Source organism: Rhopilema esculentum, chromosome 4 (assembly GCF_057945365.1).
Source record: "Rhopilema esculentum isolate cy_ngs chromosome 4, ASM5794536v1, whole genome shotgun sequence".
NCBI classification, from domain to species: Eukaryota; Metazoa; Cnidaria; class Scyphozoa; order Rhizostomeae; family Rhizostomatidae; genus Rhopilema; species Rhopilema esculentum.
The window spans coordinates 2,417,837-2,434,559 of record NC_142818.1 but is presented as its reverse complement, the minus strand read 5'-3'; the positions used below and the strand labels follow the sequence as shown (position 1 = coordinate 2,434,559).

The window sequence follows — 16,723 nt, the reverse complement described above, 5'->3', positions numbered from 1 at the left end:
GTTAATATAAAGTTATCGTTTTGTTTCTGTTCAACCCATGCGTTGTTCTATCTCCTTCACATCTTAACATTGGCGACGAGAATGTCTGTACAACTCAATCCATTACCACCGTTCGACCCGAATGCAGAACTTGGAGCGAGTGTTGCTGCCAGATGGAAACTTTGGCTACGTGATTTTGATACTTTTCTTGTGGCTAGCGGAATTCGAGACGCTAAGCGCCAGAAAGCTTTGTTACTTTACCAAGCTGGACCCAAAGTTCGAGAAATTTTTAACCAGTTGAGTGATGTCAACGGAGAAGGGGATGAAGACAACTTTGCGACAACAAAAGCCAAGCTCATTGAGTACTTCGAGCCTCAGAAAAATCGACGGTATGAAGTTTATCGTTTTCGTGAAACTCGTCAGGGAGATCAAGAATCGCTCGATACTTTTCATACACGACTCAGGCAGATATCCAGTACATGCGAATTCGAAGATGTAGACTTCGAGGAACTCGAGAAATCGAGGAACAAATAATTATAGGGGGTCGATCTTCCCGTATAAGACGCCGAGCTTTGCGTGACCCTACGTATACCCTTAAAGACATGCTAATCGATGGAAGACGGGATGAAACCAGTTCGTATCAAGCCCGAGATATAGAAACCACCCACGTACACACAGAAACAACGAACCGCTTGCAATCGAAGTCTGATAACAAGACTTGCAACAATTGTGGAGGAGAATGGCCGCACAAAAATCAATGCCCCGCACAAGGGAAAACATGTCGCAAGTGCAACAAACCGAACCACTTTCAATCAGTTTGTAGGAGCTCAAAATTCTCGAAGCAGAAACAAAGACGTCCTGCACATTCTCGCAAATCACATGCAGCGGTGAGACCTTTGCAGCATGAGGATAATTCTAGTGACGAGGAATACCTGTATACGGTCTCAAATGGCAACGACAAATTATCAAAACGCAGCCCTGTGGTTAATGTTGTGGTCGAGGGTCACAAGTTCAACATGATATTGGATACCGGATCCACAATCAACGTTATCGATAGAAATACTTTCGAAAAGATGCACGGAGTCAAGTTACAACAAACCAAAATAAAAGCTTTTCCATTCAACTCTTCGAAACCAGTTTGTTTTATAGGAAAATTTGAATCGATGATCACAACAAAATCTCGCTATGGAGTTGCAACATTTTATGTCCTAAAAGATCGTAATGCTGGTTGTTTACTTTCAGCCAATACAGCACAAGAACTTGGAGTCATAACGCTGAAATTGAACAAACTTTCAGTTTCAGCAACCCCTACAAAACATATTGATCCGCAAATTGATGCCATAATTCAACGTTTCAACAAAGTCTTTGAAGGAACTGGTAAACTGAAGGGGTACTCGGTGAAGCTAAACATCGACGAAAAGGCAATACCACGTGCACAACCGCAAAGGAGAATTCCTTTTCATTTGAGAAAGAAAGTTAAAGAAGCTGTCACCCAGCTGGAAAAAGAGGGGATCATTGAAGCTGTACCAGAAAACGCGCCTTCGCAGTGGGTATCTCCAATCGTCGTAGTACCGAAAAAGGATGGATCTGTTCGTCTTTGCGTAGATATGCGTGTGCCAAATACTGCAATAAAACGTGTACGTTATCCGATCCCTACATTGAATGATATCAGCATTCAACTCAATGGTGCCAAATATTTCAGTAAATTGGATCTAAACCAAGCTTACCACCAGCTACCATTACACATAGACAGTCGTTTTATCACTACCTTCAGCACACACGTAGGACTTTATCGATACACTTGTCTCAATTATGGGACAAATGCTGCTATGGAAATTTTCCAGCATGTTTTACAAGAAACTTTACAAGGTATAAATGGAGTGCTGAACATCGCAGATGACATCGTAGTTTTTGGCAAAACTCGCAAGGAACACGATTTAGCTTTGCAAAATTGTTTGCAACGTCTGCATTCAAAATGCCTTACGCTAAATCTCAAGAAATGTAACTTTCTACAGAAATCAATTCAGTTTTATGGGCAAATTTTCACAGAACATGGTACGCAGCCAGATCCAGCACGCATAAGCGATCTTCAGAATGCACCAATACCTACCAGCATCAAAGAGGTACGAAGCCTGCTCGGAATGGCAAACTATAGTGCTAAGTACATCCAAGATTTTGCGACGCTCACTGCACCACTTCGAGAGTTGACAAAAAAGAATACACCATTCGTATGGCAAGCAGTTCAACAGAAAGCATTTGAAAACATAAAATTGGCTCTGTCTGAAGCTCCCGTTATGTCGTATTTCGATACCAATAAAGAAACTTTCGTTACGGTGGACGCAAGTCCCGTAGGTGTGTCCGCAATTTTGAGTCAAGCAACCAAGAACAGTGATGATTACAAGGTTGTTGCTTACGCCAGTCGTGGACTGTCCGATACTGAGAAACGATACTCGCAAACGGAAAAAGAGGCTCTAGCCATCGTTTGGGCCGTAGAACATTTTCATTTGTTCCTATATGGCAACGAATTTACTTTGATTACAGATCACAAACCTTTGGAAACCATTTACGGCAGTTCAACCTCTAAGCCGTCCGCGAGGATTGAGCGATGGGTTTTGCGACTACAACCTTATTCGTTTAAAGTGCAGTACAAGGCAGGAAGCGAGAACTCTGCTGATTATCTATCCAGACACCCCTCCAGTCAACAATCGCGAAAACAAGAAAGAATTGCGGAGGAGTACGTAAACATGATTACGAGTCACTCTGTGCCTAAAGCTATGTCGCTAGACGAAATAGCGAGTGCTACCAACACTGACAAGACATTGCAAGCATTGCGAGCCGCTATACGAACAAATAGATGGCAAGCATCTGATCGTTTAAAGCCTTATTGTGCAATCAACGATGAGCTCACTGTTGGTGCGAAGGGAATTGTTTTGAGAGGAACACGTTTAGTTATACCAGAGTCACTTCAGCAACGAGCTATAGATATTGCCCATGAAGCTCACCAAGGTCTTTCCAAAACAAAAAGTCTATTACGAGAAAAAGTATGGTTCCCAGGTATGGACAACCTAGTTCAGCATACCCTAGATTCGTGCCTGACTTGTCAAATTGTCGGCAAACCATCGTCACCAGAACCTCTGCAACAAACTGATTTTCCTAAAGGACCATGGGAAACTGTTCATATCGATTTCTGTGGACCGCTTCCTTCAGGAGATCATCTTTTAGTCGTCATTGATCGTTATTCGCGATTTCCGGAAACCGAAATTGTGCGATCCACGAAAGCATCAACTGTCATTCCGAAGCTGGACAAAATATTTTCGGTACACGGCATACCACGTGAATTAAAGACAGATAACGGTCCACCATTCTCGAGTGAAGAGTTTGCACGATATGTAAATATCCTCGGTATAAACCATAAACCTGTCACACCCTACTGGCCGCAGGCAAATGGAGAAGTCGAACGCTTTAATCAGCCTCTCATCAAAGCCGTACAAAGCGCAGTGGCAGATGGTAAGGTATGGCAACAAGAACTGAACCGTTTCTTGTTCCAGTATCGTAATACACCTCACAGCACAACGAAAATTGCGCCATCAGAGTTGTTATTCAACAGGAAAGTACAAGGAAAATTCCCTACTTTAGAGAAGCATCGCGTAATAAATCGACACAAAGAAGCTAGAATAAACGAGGAACGCAGTCGATCATACCAAGAAACATATGCAAACAAACGCAGAAAAGCAAGGAAGAGCAACCTTCAAGTTGGAGATACGGTTCTTGTCCGCCAACAAAAAAGGGACAAACTAACGACACGATTCAGCAAAACGCAATACAAAGTCGTAAACCGTAAAGGTACGCAGATAACTGCAGAAGACAGTAATCATCGTCGTGTAACTCGCAACGTATCATTTTTTAAAAAATTACGCGCTCAGATGTCGGATTCCGAAGATGCCAATCAATCAAATCGAGCCACATACGCTTGTGAACAAGAGGTTCCTAGACCTGCTGAAAGACTAGTTAGAAAACGTTATGCACCAGTACGATATGGTGAACCAATACCATTGGACACTTTGTAAACAGTATACGAAAAAAAAACTTCTTTAAAAGGAGGAGTGATGTAGTAACCTAATTGACTATGCGCAGGAGCATTACTTTATGTGACCCATGTTTATATAGTTTCAGATTACAGTTGACAGTATTACAGTTATGTGTGTAGGCCGTTTGAAGTTAATATAAAGTTATCGTTTTGTTTCTGTTCAACCCATGCGTTGTTCTATCTCCTTCACATCTTAACAACATGCAACTTATTAGTAAGATGCTTCGTAATAGATTCTGATAAAAATAAATAAAATGTTCTTTGTTATCAATTTAAATTCTAGGCTTACTCTTATCTCATAAAACCTCTCTGTTTTGCACGACCACCATTAATTATGGTCCGATGATGATCAAAAGAAAAGGCATCAAAAGAATCTTCCGTCCCAAAGCTATGTTGAAGTTTAAAATTTAGGTATCTCTTACCTACGTACAAATTGAGTTAGAAAAAGGATTTTCACCTTTTCCTCTTAAAGGTTATTTAGGTGAGGCACCGATTTCCCTGCCTTTTTACTTAGTTTGTGAAACTTCCTTTAAACATTTGGAAATTATAATTCTAAGAATTTAGTCACTCTTTAATTTACTTTAGTGACTCCTTGAGCTTTGAGAAAATTTGCCTTCTTTGCAAGCTCGTCTAGGCGCTTCATTTCTATGGACTTGTCTACAACGCACTTCATTTCTGTGCAGTGCTGTTTTCACAGATGATCCCACATGCGTTCTCTCTTGTTCTAGATTCCGTGTTACTATTGAGATGCTGAAACCTGAGAAGCCTGACCCGGCCACCACGCTGAAGGGACTGGAATATGCAGATGTTCCTGGTTTGTCGAAGAAGGAATACAAATTGAACTTCTATGCTCACAAGGAAGGGACATTCAGCGCAAAAGTAAGATAACTGCACCCTCTATCAAAAATAGGCATATTTTGTACCGTAGGAACTCCACCAAGCAGAACACTTTGCTATTGAATGGTTTGTCTTGCCTTGAGTTAAACACGCTGAAACAATTAGCAAGTTACATATCATGACAGCACTTTATACGTTGCAACACATAATAAATACTTAATTTAACAAATTTGCTGAATTTAACATTGATGAATGGTGAACGTGGAGGGGAGATATCAGTAGTGTATAAAGTCGTTATGTCACTCAATTGATTCAGTTCTAATAGTTGCATTCGCACGCAGACCTTTTTAATCTGAATGTTTGCCTCTTTATAACATTTGTTGGCTGTGGCATCAAATAATGGCACACAATTTGCATTCCTCGCACCTCAGTCATGGAAACAGTTTTTGATACCCAGATCGTGCTTAGAGCTTCACCAAAAATCAAAATGGCAGCGATTTCAAATCTTCTAAGCACACTGCTAAAGTCTCAAAATTTTTGATCTAGGAATCAAAAAATTTGTGGCACGTATAAAGTAAAGCTTGCAAGAAATTGTCCCATCTTCTACAGACTGGATTTAAATGGTGAATTTTATTAATTTTATACTTTGCATAATTTTTTAACTATTCATAATTCATTGCAGGTAACATTTAAAAATGAGCAGACTTTGGAATACCAATTTTACTACGTCCAGTTTAAGGCAACTTCTCCTGGTGTAATGGCAGTGATAAACCTGAGCACACCCGTCCGCCAAAGTGTCTCTGAAAGTCTTACGGTGAGCAACCCCCTGCAGACACCAGTCACTTTCCAACTCAATTGCAGTGTGCAAGACATAAGTTTTCCGCCGCAGAGGACAGTGCCTCCACAATCTGAGGTACTTGTCAATTCTTTTGTGTGTTATTTGGAAGCTTTCATCTTCATTATATTGGAATTTCTAAGATTTACTATCGTTTCAGGGCAAACATGTTCTCACTTTCTTTTAACTGTCTGTCGAGGGGCATAGAACTTCACGTAGGGCCTAGAACTCCCTTAAGTTATCGACAACATAGATTCTGAACTCTTTTATTGCTTCTTTGCAGCAACAAATCACTTTTGAATATCTTCCAATGAAAAGTGGCGAAACAACAGCTCGTCTCTCACTTCAAAGTTCCGAGCTCGGTGTCTACTTGTATGATTTGAACCTGAGTGCAACGCCAGCCAACCCGGAACGATCAGTGCATTTCATAACAAACCTTGGCATGAACCAAACGCAAACATGTAGATTTATAAACTATGCGAGAAGCAAAGTAGAATACGCTTGCAGGGTGAGTCACTCGAATCATTCCAGTTACAAATTAAGGGTTTTATGTAACTGGAGGTTAAAAAACTGTTTTATAAAGAGTATCTTCGTTGCCTTCCTATTTTTCTGACTTGTAGAGACATTTCAAAGACCTTCATCTAATAATCTGACCGTAATTTATAATCGTCGTAATTCGCTACGAAATAAAGAACAGTAAAGGTTTAGGAAAACTATAACCTTTTCTTTAACCTTCTTATTTTCTCTTTCCGATTTTTAAAAATATGTTAAAACTTTCAGAAGACTGTAAATTTTATTCAACATATCAACCATTTTATCAAAAACAAAATTAGCTTTTGAAATCTGAGATGAAATTTCAACATCACTTTTTGTTTCCTTTTGGTCATTTTCCAACTAATCTAATTCATCAATAGTTTAACGTCAAATATTAATGTAATGTTTTTTTAAAGTACTCACATCTTGACATCAAATCTTTTTAGATTGATAACCCCGAGTACTTAGTTGATCGCTCAGTTACAGCAGCCTCTGCTTCCAGTGGAGGCAGCGAAGTCGGAGTCGATGTCACTTTTGAGCCAACAAAGATCGGTGATTCGAAGGGACTTCTGACTATCACATCAAATGCTGGTGGCGAATATGTGTTCCCCCTTGTTGGTCACTGTTTAGTACCAAAGCCACAAGGACCTTATAGCATTAAGGCAGGGGGGACTACCTCTATACCCTTCAAAAATGTATTCCCGCAGACGACATCTTTTGTATTCCTGGTGGATAACCCAAGTTTTACAGTGAAGTCTGGCGAGACAATCAGAGGTAAAAAGACCCACAATATTTCTGTTGGATTCGAAGGAAACCAAGGCGAATCGAAAGCAGTCAGGATGGGAAGGCTGGTTGTTTCATGTGTCAGGAGTGCTGGGGTGAACAATAATCTCACCTGGACCTTCTATCTCAAAGGAATCACTCCTTAGACTATACGTATTAACAATGTAACATAATGGATGTAACAAATCGTTCTACATTTATCAGGGATATTTGATATAAATGTAAATTGGTTTTCAAGTGACGGAGGCTTTGATTGCAAGGTAACATGGCTTTTTAGACTGATATCAAGTGCCAAAATGCCAAATAAACTTCTATGTTTTAAGTCTGAGCAAAATTATATCAAAGATGTTTTTTCAATGATATTTTTGATAAAGTGATAATGACATTAATGATATAATGGTATTGATGCTTTAAGATATTTTATTGCAAATTTTATCATACCTAAATATCAATGCTCCGTTGCTTTATCTTATTTTATCGTTTTCTGTAAATAATCAGTTACTACTCATGTCGACAATCCTTTACAACTTGTTTGTTTCAATACATTTAAATATCTGCTTTTTACACATATTATACATATGGTAAATTATTTGTCTTGTTTGATTTTGTTTTTTTCTGCCAATTTCAAATCGTAGATCTAGATGGATAGAGTATTGATCTATCAAACCATGTGTTTTTTCTTCGCACGGTCATGAACTTCCAGCAGAGTACATGTTACCCTGGGTGTGTCAGAGCCTCAGTAAAAGAGTAGAAACATTTTGAAATTTGCTTTCAGTGACTTGTCTGAACGGAAGTGATTTGATGGTGAAAGCCTGTACACGTGTGGACATATCTCAGCCAATTTGTAACGTCTTTTGCAGATCTTTTTTGGGGCTATGTGGTCCAATTTCAACAATATTAAATTCCAAAACTCAAACCCCTTTACCCTTGCTACCACCATCACCACCGCGTATATGTCAGGAATGTTGGGGTGAACAATAATCTCAGTTGAACTTTCTACCTCTTGGTTCTTACAGTGTTGCAAAGGAATCAATCCTCAGACAAAACATAATCGTTCTACATCGATATAATGAGAATGATATTGATGATTTGTTGTAAGATCCTAGTATGAGATCATTCATGAGAAAATTGATGGGAATTAAGTCAAACAAAGAATTATACAGGATAACAAAACGTGAAAAATGGAGCACAATGATAGAAAGAAGAGTCGGCTGGCTCGGACATTAAAATTAAATCCGTGCCAAAATGACCTGGGTCAGCACTGCCACTCAAGACCTGAACAATTTTGGTTTAACGTTCAGTGAGGCTCAAGAACTAGCAGGAGACAGAAAGGAGTGGAATGCGTTGGTAAAAAAGGGGGAGTTTAGTCAACACAGAGGAGATATGTTGATGCAAGGGGGCGACCCCTGCGAGGGAGCTTTCCAGAAGAGGTAAATCGAAGTGGAAACCATGGGACAGGAACTGAGCTACTTTGATTATTTGATTTAGGTATGGACTAATGCAACTATGAGCGGCTGTCTTAGAACTTTTAATCGACTTCACCGAACTTTCTCAACATCAAGTGGCATCTTTCGTAGGAAGAAGCTGGTTTTACTTGGCACTGGCTGGGGCTCTTACAGTGTTTTAAAGAGTATCAATAAGAAAAAATTCGATGTTGTTGTGATCAGTCCCCGAAACCATTTTCTGTTTACCCCGCTTTTGAACAGCACGACTGTAGGCACTTTAGAGTTTAGAAGCATCATCGAACCTGTACGAAATACGAGATTTCGAGATGATAGTGACCCATCTTGATGCTGATAACAACAAATTAACTTGCACAACAGACATTGGGAAGCACAGCTATGAGCTTGATTATGATTTGCTTGTCATTGGGGTAGGTGCTTTGAGCAACACTTTCGGCATACCTGGGGTTTCAGAAAATGCATTTTTCTTGAAAGAAATTGCAGATGCAAGAGCTGTTAGAAACAGGATAATTGCAAATTTTGAGGAAAGTCTATACCTTGATGTATCTGATCAGGAAAGGAAAAGACTTCTGCACTTTGTTATTGTTGGTGGAGGCCCAACTGGTATTGAATTTGGTGCAGAGCTTTATGATTTCATTACAGAAGATGTAACGAGACTGTTTTCGCAGGAAAAGGAAGAAGTCAAAGTAACATTGATTGAAGCGAATGAGATCCTGCCCTCTTTTGACCGAAAACTCAGAAGTTTTGCAGAGAAGAAGTTTAAGCAAAGAACAAATTATGATTTGGTCAAATCAAGAGTTGTGAAAGTTACCCGCGATCATGTGGTGTTAGAGGATGGAACTGTGATGCCTTGTGGAATGGTTCTCTGGTCAACAGGCCTTGCACCAAGACCATTTATTGGTAAGAACTCTTAGAAAAGAAGTGTCTACCATGATCTTGTACCATCTGAAGAATGCTCTTCGTTTGTTTTCAGGTCTGAGAATGAGGCCCTTGCAATTCAATAAGATTAGGTGCTTCAGGGGTAAATCTCCACAAGGAATTTCATTTTAAACACTCTTGTGTCCAACAAATAGGTACTTTAACTCTGTTCCTGAAAATAAGCATGGCACATTTTGTGTTTTTGTGTCCCATGGTTCCTATATCTGTGACCTAGAGGCAAGACTGTTTTGTCAAGTATTTAGATGATCAGTGTTTTTAAGTAAAAGAACCAACAAGTGTTTGTCTTCCTTTCTACTTTGAATTTTCTTAAAATAAAAAGGAACATTGTGATGATGTTTGTGAATAAGCTACAGCTCACACATAAAACTATTTAAATGATTCCTAATTCACTTTCATCCAAAACCGACTGTTGTATTCCCAAGCATAACTTTTCAATTTTATGATAAATGTGTCCCTTGTATGAATGCTGCATCAGTTTCTTCAAAACAAGACATGCCAATACAAAGATATTGTCAAGAGTTCTCTAGAAAATAAATTTGTTTGTTTCAATTGACATTTGTTTTAATAAAGAATTCTCTAGAAAATACCTATTATCCTTATCTTTCCATTGTTGCTAATGCTCCATAAAAAATTTATGTCAAAGTTAGATTTTTACTGAAGGTTGATAGTGAGATTTGTAATTGTATGGCAAGTTTAGAAATATTCTTGTTACCTAGAATGTTTCTGAATTCTTTTTACAATTTTAATCATTTCAGAGTCCCTGCCTTTTCCAAAAAGTAATGCAAAGCAACTTCTTGTGAACAACTTTTTGCAAGTCCAAGGCATACAAAAGGGAAATGTTTTTGCTATTGGTGATTGTTCATACATAGAATCAGATCCTTTACCAAGTACCGCACAGGTGGCAGAGCGAGAAGGAAGGTACCTTGCTAAAGCTTTGGAGCTCTATGCCGAAAACAGGGCTAGTGAAGTTAAACCTTTTTCATGGAAGAGTCTTGGTATGCTTGCTTACATTGGGGAGTATAACGCCTTGGCTGATTTCCCGTTCAAAGGTGGCAAATTAACCGGTTTTAAGACATGGTTTTTATGGAGATCAGCTTATCTTACAAGGCTTGGTAACTGGAGGCTGAGAATGCAAGTCCCTTTTGATTGGTCTAGAACATTTATCTTTGGGAGAGATATTTCAAGATTTTGAGCTGATAAATTATTAACAAAACATCTCAGTTTCTTTAGCTGAATTGAGTCACATCAAATTAACTTTTATTTTTACCAGAATAATAGGTTCTGAATTATCATTCACATCTTTAATGCACATGCACTAATACTACTCTGTTATCAAAATTTCGAAAAATTTATCAAGACAAATAGCAATTTTAAAAATTTTGTATATTTTTAAATATTGTAGGCAAACTATCTGTGCTGAGTGTGTATATTTTGCTGGTGAAAAATTCAAATCTTGTATGACATGGTCAACTAACGTTAATGCAATGTTTCCTACATATATAGTTATAATCTTCGTCGAGCTAGTCTTGATGGTCACATGTCAAACTCCATGAATTTTACATTTTAATATATCTACTCAATAGCTGCATATTCTCATCACAAACATTATGTACATCTTGGTCTTCTTTTCTTGTTTGTAGTTTCTAGTGTAAACAATCTTTTGGTGGTACAAAACTTGTAAATGGCTTTGAAAAAAGCAAACATTTAGTAAACTAAAGCTTTTCGTCTGACACTCTTCAGAGTCAGACGAAAGACTCTGAAGAGTGTCAGACGAAAAGCTTTAGTTTACTAAATGTTTGCTTTTTTCAAAGCCATTTACAAGTTTCTAGTGTCTTTGAGAAACCTTTAATATATAAAGTTTAGCTCCATTATAGGATCTAGAAATTTCTCCTGTAGAATATCAGGAAAAACTACCTGATGATTATTGATCATAAAACTAAGAGTGGCAATCCATGCTTCCAAGCTTCAAGACAAGGGACATCAAATTTTGGCAAAATAATTTGGGGAGAGCCAATAATTTTAGTATGATTTAGTTTCAAAGATTTAGGGCAATATGGTATTACTTCCTTTCCTGTCCACATATCTACCCCACCCCCTTTTCTGCATATTATATGAAAAGGTGGCAGTGTGTATAACTGGCATGGCTTTAGGCTTGGGTTTGTCAACATTGCTGGTTAACTCAGTTAATAGGGCAACAATGTTAGCTGTGGCTGGTTTGCTTCCTACCCTCATCATGTGGCCAACACACAATTTCTCCTACTCAGTATATTTTCACAAATCCTGGTCTACTTTTCAAGATTGTGCGAGGCTACACTTTTTTGTGCAACCATCAAATATACTCGTGAATTTTTAAAGTTCTGTTATCTTATCATGTTAGTTTTTCAGTCATGCAGTTTTAATATCGCTGAAGGAAGCAGGTTTTTTGTAAACAAAACTTTACAATCGAAGATAACTGTTAAAGACAATTTTAAAGACAAGGCTGATCTCAAGAAAACATGCAGTCATTCGTTTATTCAATATAATTTGCTCGACAATACTCGACAAAAGTTTCCTGTGCCAAAGTCACTGCAAGCAGCTTGGTCAAATCCAATAGTTGTTGTAGTTGTTTTTGAGTTGTTGCTGCTGCGTATTGTTGTGGCAGAATGGGGATAAATTCTTTGGGGTGGATTAAAGATCAACATTGCCAGAAATGCTGAGTTATCGATAAAGAGTGGAGTGAGAAGAATGTATATTTCATTTTGGAGTGAAACAATTTGTTCTTGTGTGCTGAATGATTCCATAAGGCGATATCTATGAGAGTGTCGTCAATCTATGAAGTTCAGTTGTGACCAGCCCAGCAGCGGAAAAGTTTGTGGGTTATTTCTCGAGCTTGCAGCCATGATACAACGCAGCCCACTACAGGGAGAAGAGCATCAATAGTGAAAATAATTTGAGTTGTATTGAAAACTTTATCACTTTGAAGCAATATGAATATTATACAAGGATATGGGAAAATCGAGTCCCGAACAGTTTTCGTGGTAAGATTTTTGCATGTTTTTCAGTAGTATAGTAATATTCTTGTATTTTCGATTTTCTTCTCCCCTTTCTCTAAACTGTGAAACGAATACCATTGTTACGTTATTATGTTTTGCTTTCCTATTTAGGCATTTGAAAATGGCATTTAACGATGAAGCATGTTTTTTTTTATTTTTAGAAATGGAAGAGGAGATGGATGGTTTTGCAAGATAGGAAAGATCCCCCTGAAAAAGCGATTTTCTTGTTTAAAAGTGAAAAGGACACTAAGCACCCAGAAAAGGAGAAAATTATTCTAGTCAATGTAAACAGCATCAAAAGAAAATATTTTTCTGACAGTAAACATGTTTTGACTTTGGAGTACAAGGATAAAAATGTTGAAAAAATAATGTTTGCATCAGAAGCAGAGTTGAATGGCTGGTATGAGCAATTAAATGTTGTTTGTTTTGGATCTGTTCTTGGCAATTCACTCGAGAAAGTAAAAAACACTGCTAATGAGCAAAATAATCCTGAAGCTACTGAAGTAACAGAGGAAGTGGTAGCCAAAAAAGGTATGTTTGACAATCAATAATATGAATGCAAACTTTATCTAGATGTTGGTTAAAACTTGGTAAGATATACCCAATGAAATATTGGAAGCTTGCTAATGGACTTACCTAATTTTTGCTGGAAACTTTGTAACATGAGTTTGCAAACATGAGTCTTACATGAGGTTACTTGAGTGTTCTTAAAGGGCTTGGTGTAGAGCTGTGGGACAATGTTATTATGTTTTTGCTTGTGGATGGGATGAATCCGCAACAGCAACTGAAATGAGCTTTGGTAGAAAAGTGAATCCCAGTACACTAAGAATATTTTAGTGTACTGCATTGGGAACACAGGAAAAGAGAGGGAACACAGAGCAGAAAGGGCTTTAGCCTCCCTAATTTTCTCAACACTTCACAGTGCCTTAAGAAGTAAACATCCTAACAGGCTGTTTGTCCAAAGTGACAGCACAGAGTTTGTCTGTGGAAGCCCAGGTTTTCAAACAGAAAACATTGCTGAAAGTCGATGGTTTAGAATGATTCAGACTTGACATCATTTTCAAGCATGAAGATTTCATAGCCTGCCTTTTTGTCACATGCTCTGCTTTGACGATTGGTAAACACAATCCCACCACCACCCTCCCCCCCCCCCTGCAATCAGACTGTCTCACACAAAATATTTGTTTACAGTTACGTGACACAGCTCCTTTAGCAATAAAAAGTGTTTACCAACCAAGTTCTTTTTACCTTGTTTGTAGCTCTATGTCCCTTTCATTTTATCTTTTACACTTGCAAAACTTAGCTAGCAAAATATTCTTTCTATTTCATGTGCTTAAATTTACAAATGATGTTTTCAGATCGGAAGGGACTTCACTATTTCTGGCTTAAAATTAAAAGGCATGGAATATAGAGTTTCAAAAATGAAAATAAACATTGAATGTTTGATAAAACAGCTTCAAAGGTTTCTTAATTTTTTACTAAGACAAGATTTTGTACCAGCCTAGAGGCTCTTATCGAGGATTTCTTATGTAAAGAAGTTGCTGACCTGTTATAATGGTTGGATTCACAAAGTGTAGAGCCAACACCAAATTACAATGTTATGTGGTTATATCTAAGCCATTTGGTATCATGTCTAACTGATTTTGCAACTTTAGAGGTATCGCTAAAACTCCAGCATAGCAAGTTGCACATTTCATGACTTCAATTGTGTGGAACAGTTAGTTTCAAATTTATTTTATTATACTTTTTGAGTAGGTTTAAAAAACTCTTCATTTCTGTCTACTGAAGCCTTTCATGGTGAAAGGGAAAAACCAGATTGTTTTTGTATCTTCTTGTGGTCTGTTGGCATTTGCAGCTATCAGAAAATATCTCATTTTTGCACTAGTGATAGAAAAATTGTGAGCTTGCAACCATATTCACTGTTTTCATTTTATGTTATTTTTATTTTCATGGCCACTTTGAATTCATTTCAGATTTGTTCTCAGTCCACCTTCAACCATCAGCAAAACTAAGTATATCTGGGGATTGTGAACTTGAAGTTTCAACAGAAGAAATCATACTCTTTGATGTAAAATGCTCAAATGTGAAACTTGTTTCATGGCCAATACCATCCTTACGGCGGTTTGGTTTTGATGCCACTAGGTTTACTTTTGAGGCTGGAAGGTAAGAAAGCAATATTTTATGTAATGACAGACACAAAAAATGTCTTAGTTTGATTATACATCTTATATTTCATCATCGTTCACATGCTCAAACTTTCTGACTTGGATCCTCTTTTAAATGCATCTTGTAAAAAGCTGTTTTGTTACCTTTTGATTTTTGGAAAATCCTGCTTACTATGATATTACCAAGTTTATTAGAATAAAAAATACAAACTTTATAAAATTACTGTAACTTACTTTAGCATTTCTCAAATCTAAAACTAGGAGCATACTTACCATAAATTCTTAAATAATGATTTCAAGTGTTTATGGGTTATTTATGTCTTTTTTCTGCAGACGCTGTGACACTGGGGAGGGTATGTTTGTTTTCAAGACTAAAGATGGTGAAAGAATCCATCAATTGGTGCAAAGCTATGCACACCAACTAGCATTTGATTCCAGTAAATGCTTATCAGCTGATGACAGTGACAATGACAATTGCATTTTTCGTCCACTTCCTCCAGTTCCAAGTGAGTAGTTCAGTGCACTTATTGAAGCATTACAATAGTACTGTCAGAAGAAACCATCAAGTGACCAGATACAGCTTTCTACATAGCAGTGCTGTATCACATGAACAAGTTGTGTGTGTTTTCTCAGTTGTCAATACAGTTGATGTCCTCTTTCTCAATCTCTCTAGGGAAACTTCCATTTGTTTGAGTTAGCGAACATTTGAAATAATAGATGTCCCTTCAAAATTGTGAAGTGTCTTTTAATGCCCCAACTCATAAAATACTCAATTAAATTAGAAAAATACAATTCAAAGTTCAGTTCTAAAATATTTCTGAGCTTGAGATTATGCTTGTGTAGCATGTCTCTGTACTCTAAAAGCAAACCATACTTGGAAACCATCTCCTTCGTCGCATTTCTATAGTCCTCAATCCTCCACCTCCTCTGTGGCAACTGCTCTTGGCCTTGTTATAGTGTCATTCCGTATAACTTCGTATTACCTCATTATCTCAAACCAATGTTCAGTAATTATTTTTCATCCCTTTCCAACATTCAGGAGATTACTGGAATTGGGAAATTTTCCAAGCCCTTCTTGCAGTTCTTCCCCATTTTTCATCAAAAAGATTAAGTTATTGATGGATACTTAGAGCATAATTCTCTTGGCATGTTTCTTTGTCCAGTGTTTGAAACAATGTCTCTTTTTGCTGATAGTCGATGTCAACTGTATTTATCCACAGCACTGCATTGATATCTAGTATTCAATCCTGTTGTTTTACTTCTTAACTCAGCTGGCAGTGGATTTCAGGTAGGACCTTTCTGGGCAAAAGTAAAAAAATATGAAGCATTTAATGCTGAATATCTTGTATTGTGAAAATCCTATACAGTGTATTATATTGAATGGAAAAACTGCAAACATGATCCACATCAAAACCAGTATTTTGCATGTTAATTTGATTGATAGATATTTTTTTGAAATAGTTTCAGTAGCCATTATTGTGCTAGCTCATTTAATGTAGTGGTAAGCTTGATAATTTATGGATGTTTTTAAGCAGAAATTAGATGAAATTCAGATGTTCACAATTACTTTATAAATGCAATGAATATGTTATCAGGCATAACCTTTTCTACTTTAGTAAGAAATAAGCACATATCTTATCTATTGTAATTGTGTGGTATGCCTCTATTTGCAAGTTGTCTTAATTCGCAAGTTATTTCTGGTTTTGGCCTTCCGTTTCCATAATCTGACAATCTTTCAGATAGTTTGCCAGTAACAGAGAGACCTGGTATCTTGCAGCAAAAATGCTCTATTATTAATCTATGATATTTTGATTAAAGTTTCTTTGGAAAACTGTTTCCTGTTTTCTTTAATATTAAGCTCAAGCATTGAAACTTCATAATCTACTTTTTGCTTGTTTGTTGTTTTAATGCTCGAATTTTGAACTTGGCACTTGGTTGTTACATTACTGTTTGACCTTGAAAGCATTTAGACACCACAGGCTCTTCAACCGCATCCAAGGACCATGGGGCGACCACCACTGTTAATCCTTATTTTCTGCTTCAGTTGGCATTCATCAATCTATGTACCA

General features: G+C 37.5%; 3 protein-coding genes across 13 annotated transcripts in view; all 3 read left to right on the top strand.

Moving 5' to 3' along the window:
* LOC135691241 (axonemal central pair apparatus protein HYDIN) overlaps positions 1 to 7,671 on the top strand; it is a 59,494-nt gene extending 51,823 nt beyond the window's left edge. The window contains exons 78-81 of the mRNA XM_065209052.2: positions 4,795 to 4,945; positions 5,586 to 5,816; positions 6,022 to 6,246; positions 6,719 to 7,671. Coding sequence (XP_065065124.2) covers positions 4,795 to 4,945; positions 5,586 to 5,816; positions 6,022 to 6,246; positions 6,719 to 7,201 — 1,090 coding nt within the window. The 3' untranslated portion in view covers positions 7,202 to 7,671. The remainder of the gene's footprint in view (positions 1 to 4,794; positions 4,946 to 5,585; positions 5,817 to 6,021; positions 6,247 to 6,718) is intronic.
* Positions 7,672 to 8,222: 551 nt separating this feature from the next.
* LOC135691246 (putative NADH dehydrogenase) lies at positions 8,223 to 11,133 on the top strand. The gene is given in 3 exon segments (XM_065209057.2): positions 8,223 to 8,830; positions 8,832 to 9,418; positions 10,213 to 11,133. Coding segments are annotated over 3 exon segments (1,293 nt in total). The 5' UTR covers positions 8,223 to 8,561; the 3' UTR covers positions 10,650 to 11,133.
* A 162-nt stretch (positions 11,134 to 11,295) lies between these two features.
* LOC135690746 (docking protein 5) overlaps positions 11,296 to 16,723 on the top strand; it is a 48,752-nt gene continuing 43,324 nt past the window's right edge. For 5 of the 11 annotated variants that reach the window (XR_016145197.1, XR_016145202.1, XR_016145198.1 and 2 more), the window contains exons 1-4: positions 11,301 to 12,474; positions 12,651 to 13,020; positions 14,463 to 14,652; positions 14,988 to 15,160. Coding sequence is in view for 6 of the 11 variants with exons in the window: in XM_089115099.1 (XP_088971225.1) it covers positions 12,424 to 12,474; positions 12,651 to 13,020; positions 14,463 to 14,652; positions 14,988 to 15,160 (784 nt within the window). In the remaining 5 variants the exon portion in view is untranslated. Of the gene's footprint in view, positions 12,475 to 12,650; positions 13,021 to 14,462; positions 14,653 to 14,987; positions 16,338 to 16,723 lie in introns of those variants that run through there. The other 6 variants (XM_089115096.1, XR_016145203.1, XM_065208395.2 and 3 more) reach the window with 6 other exon arrangements.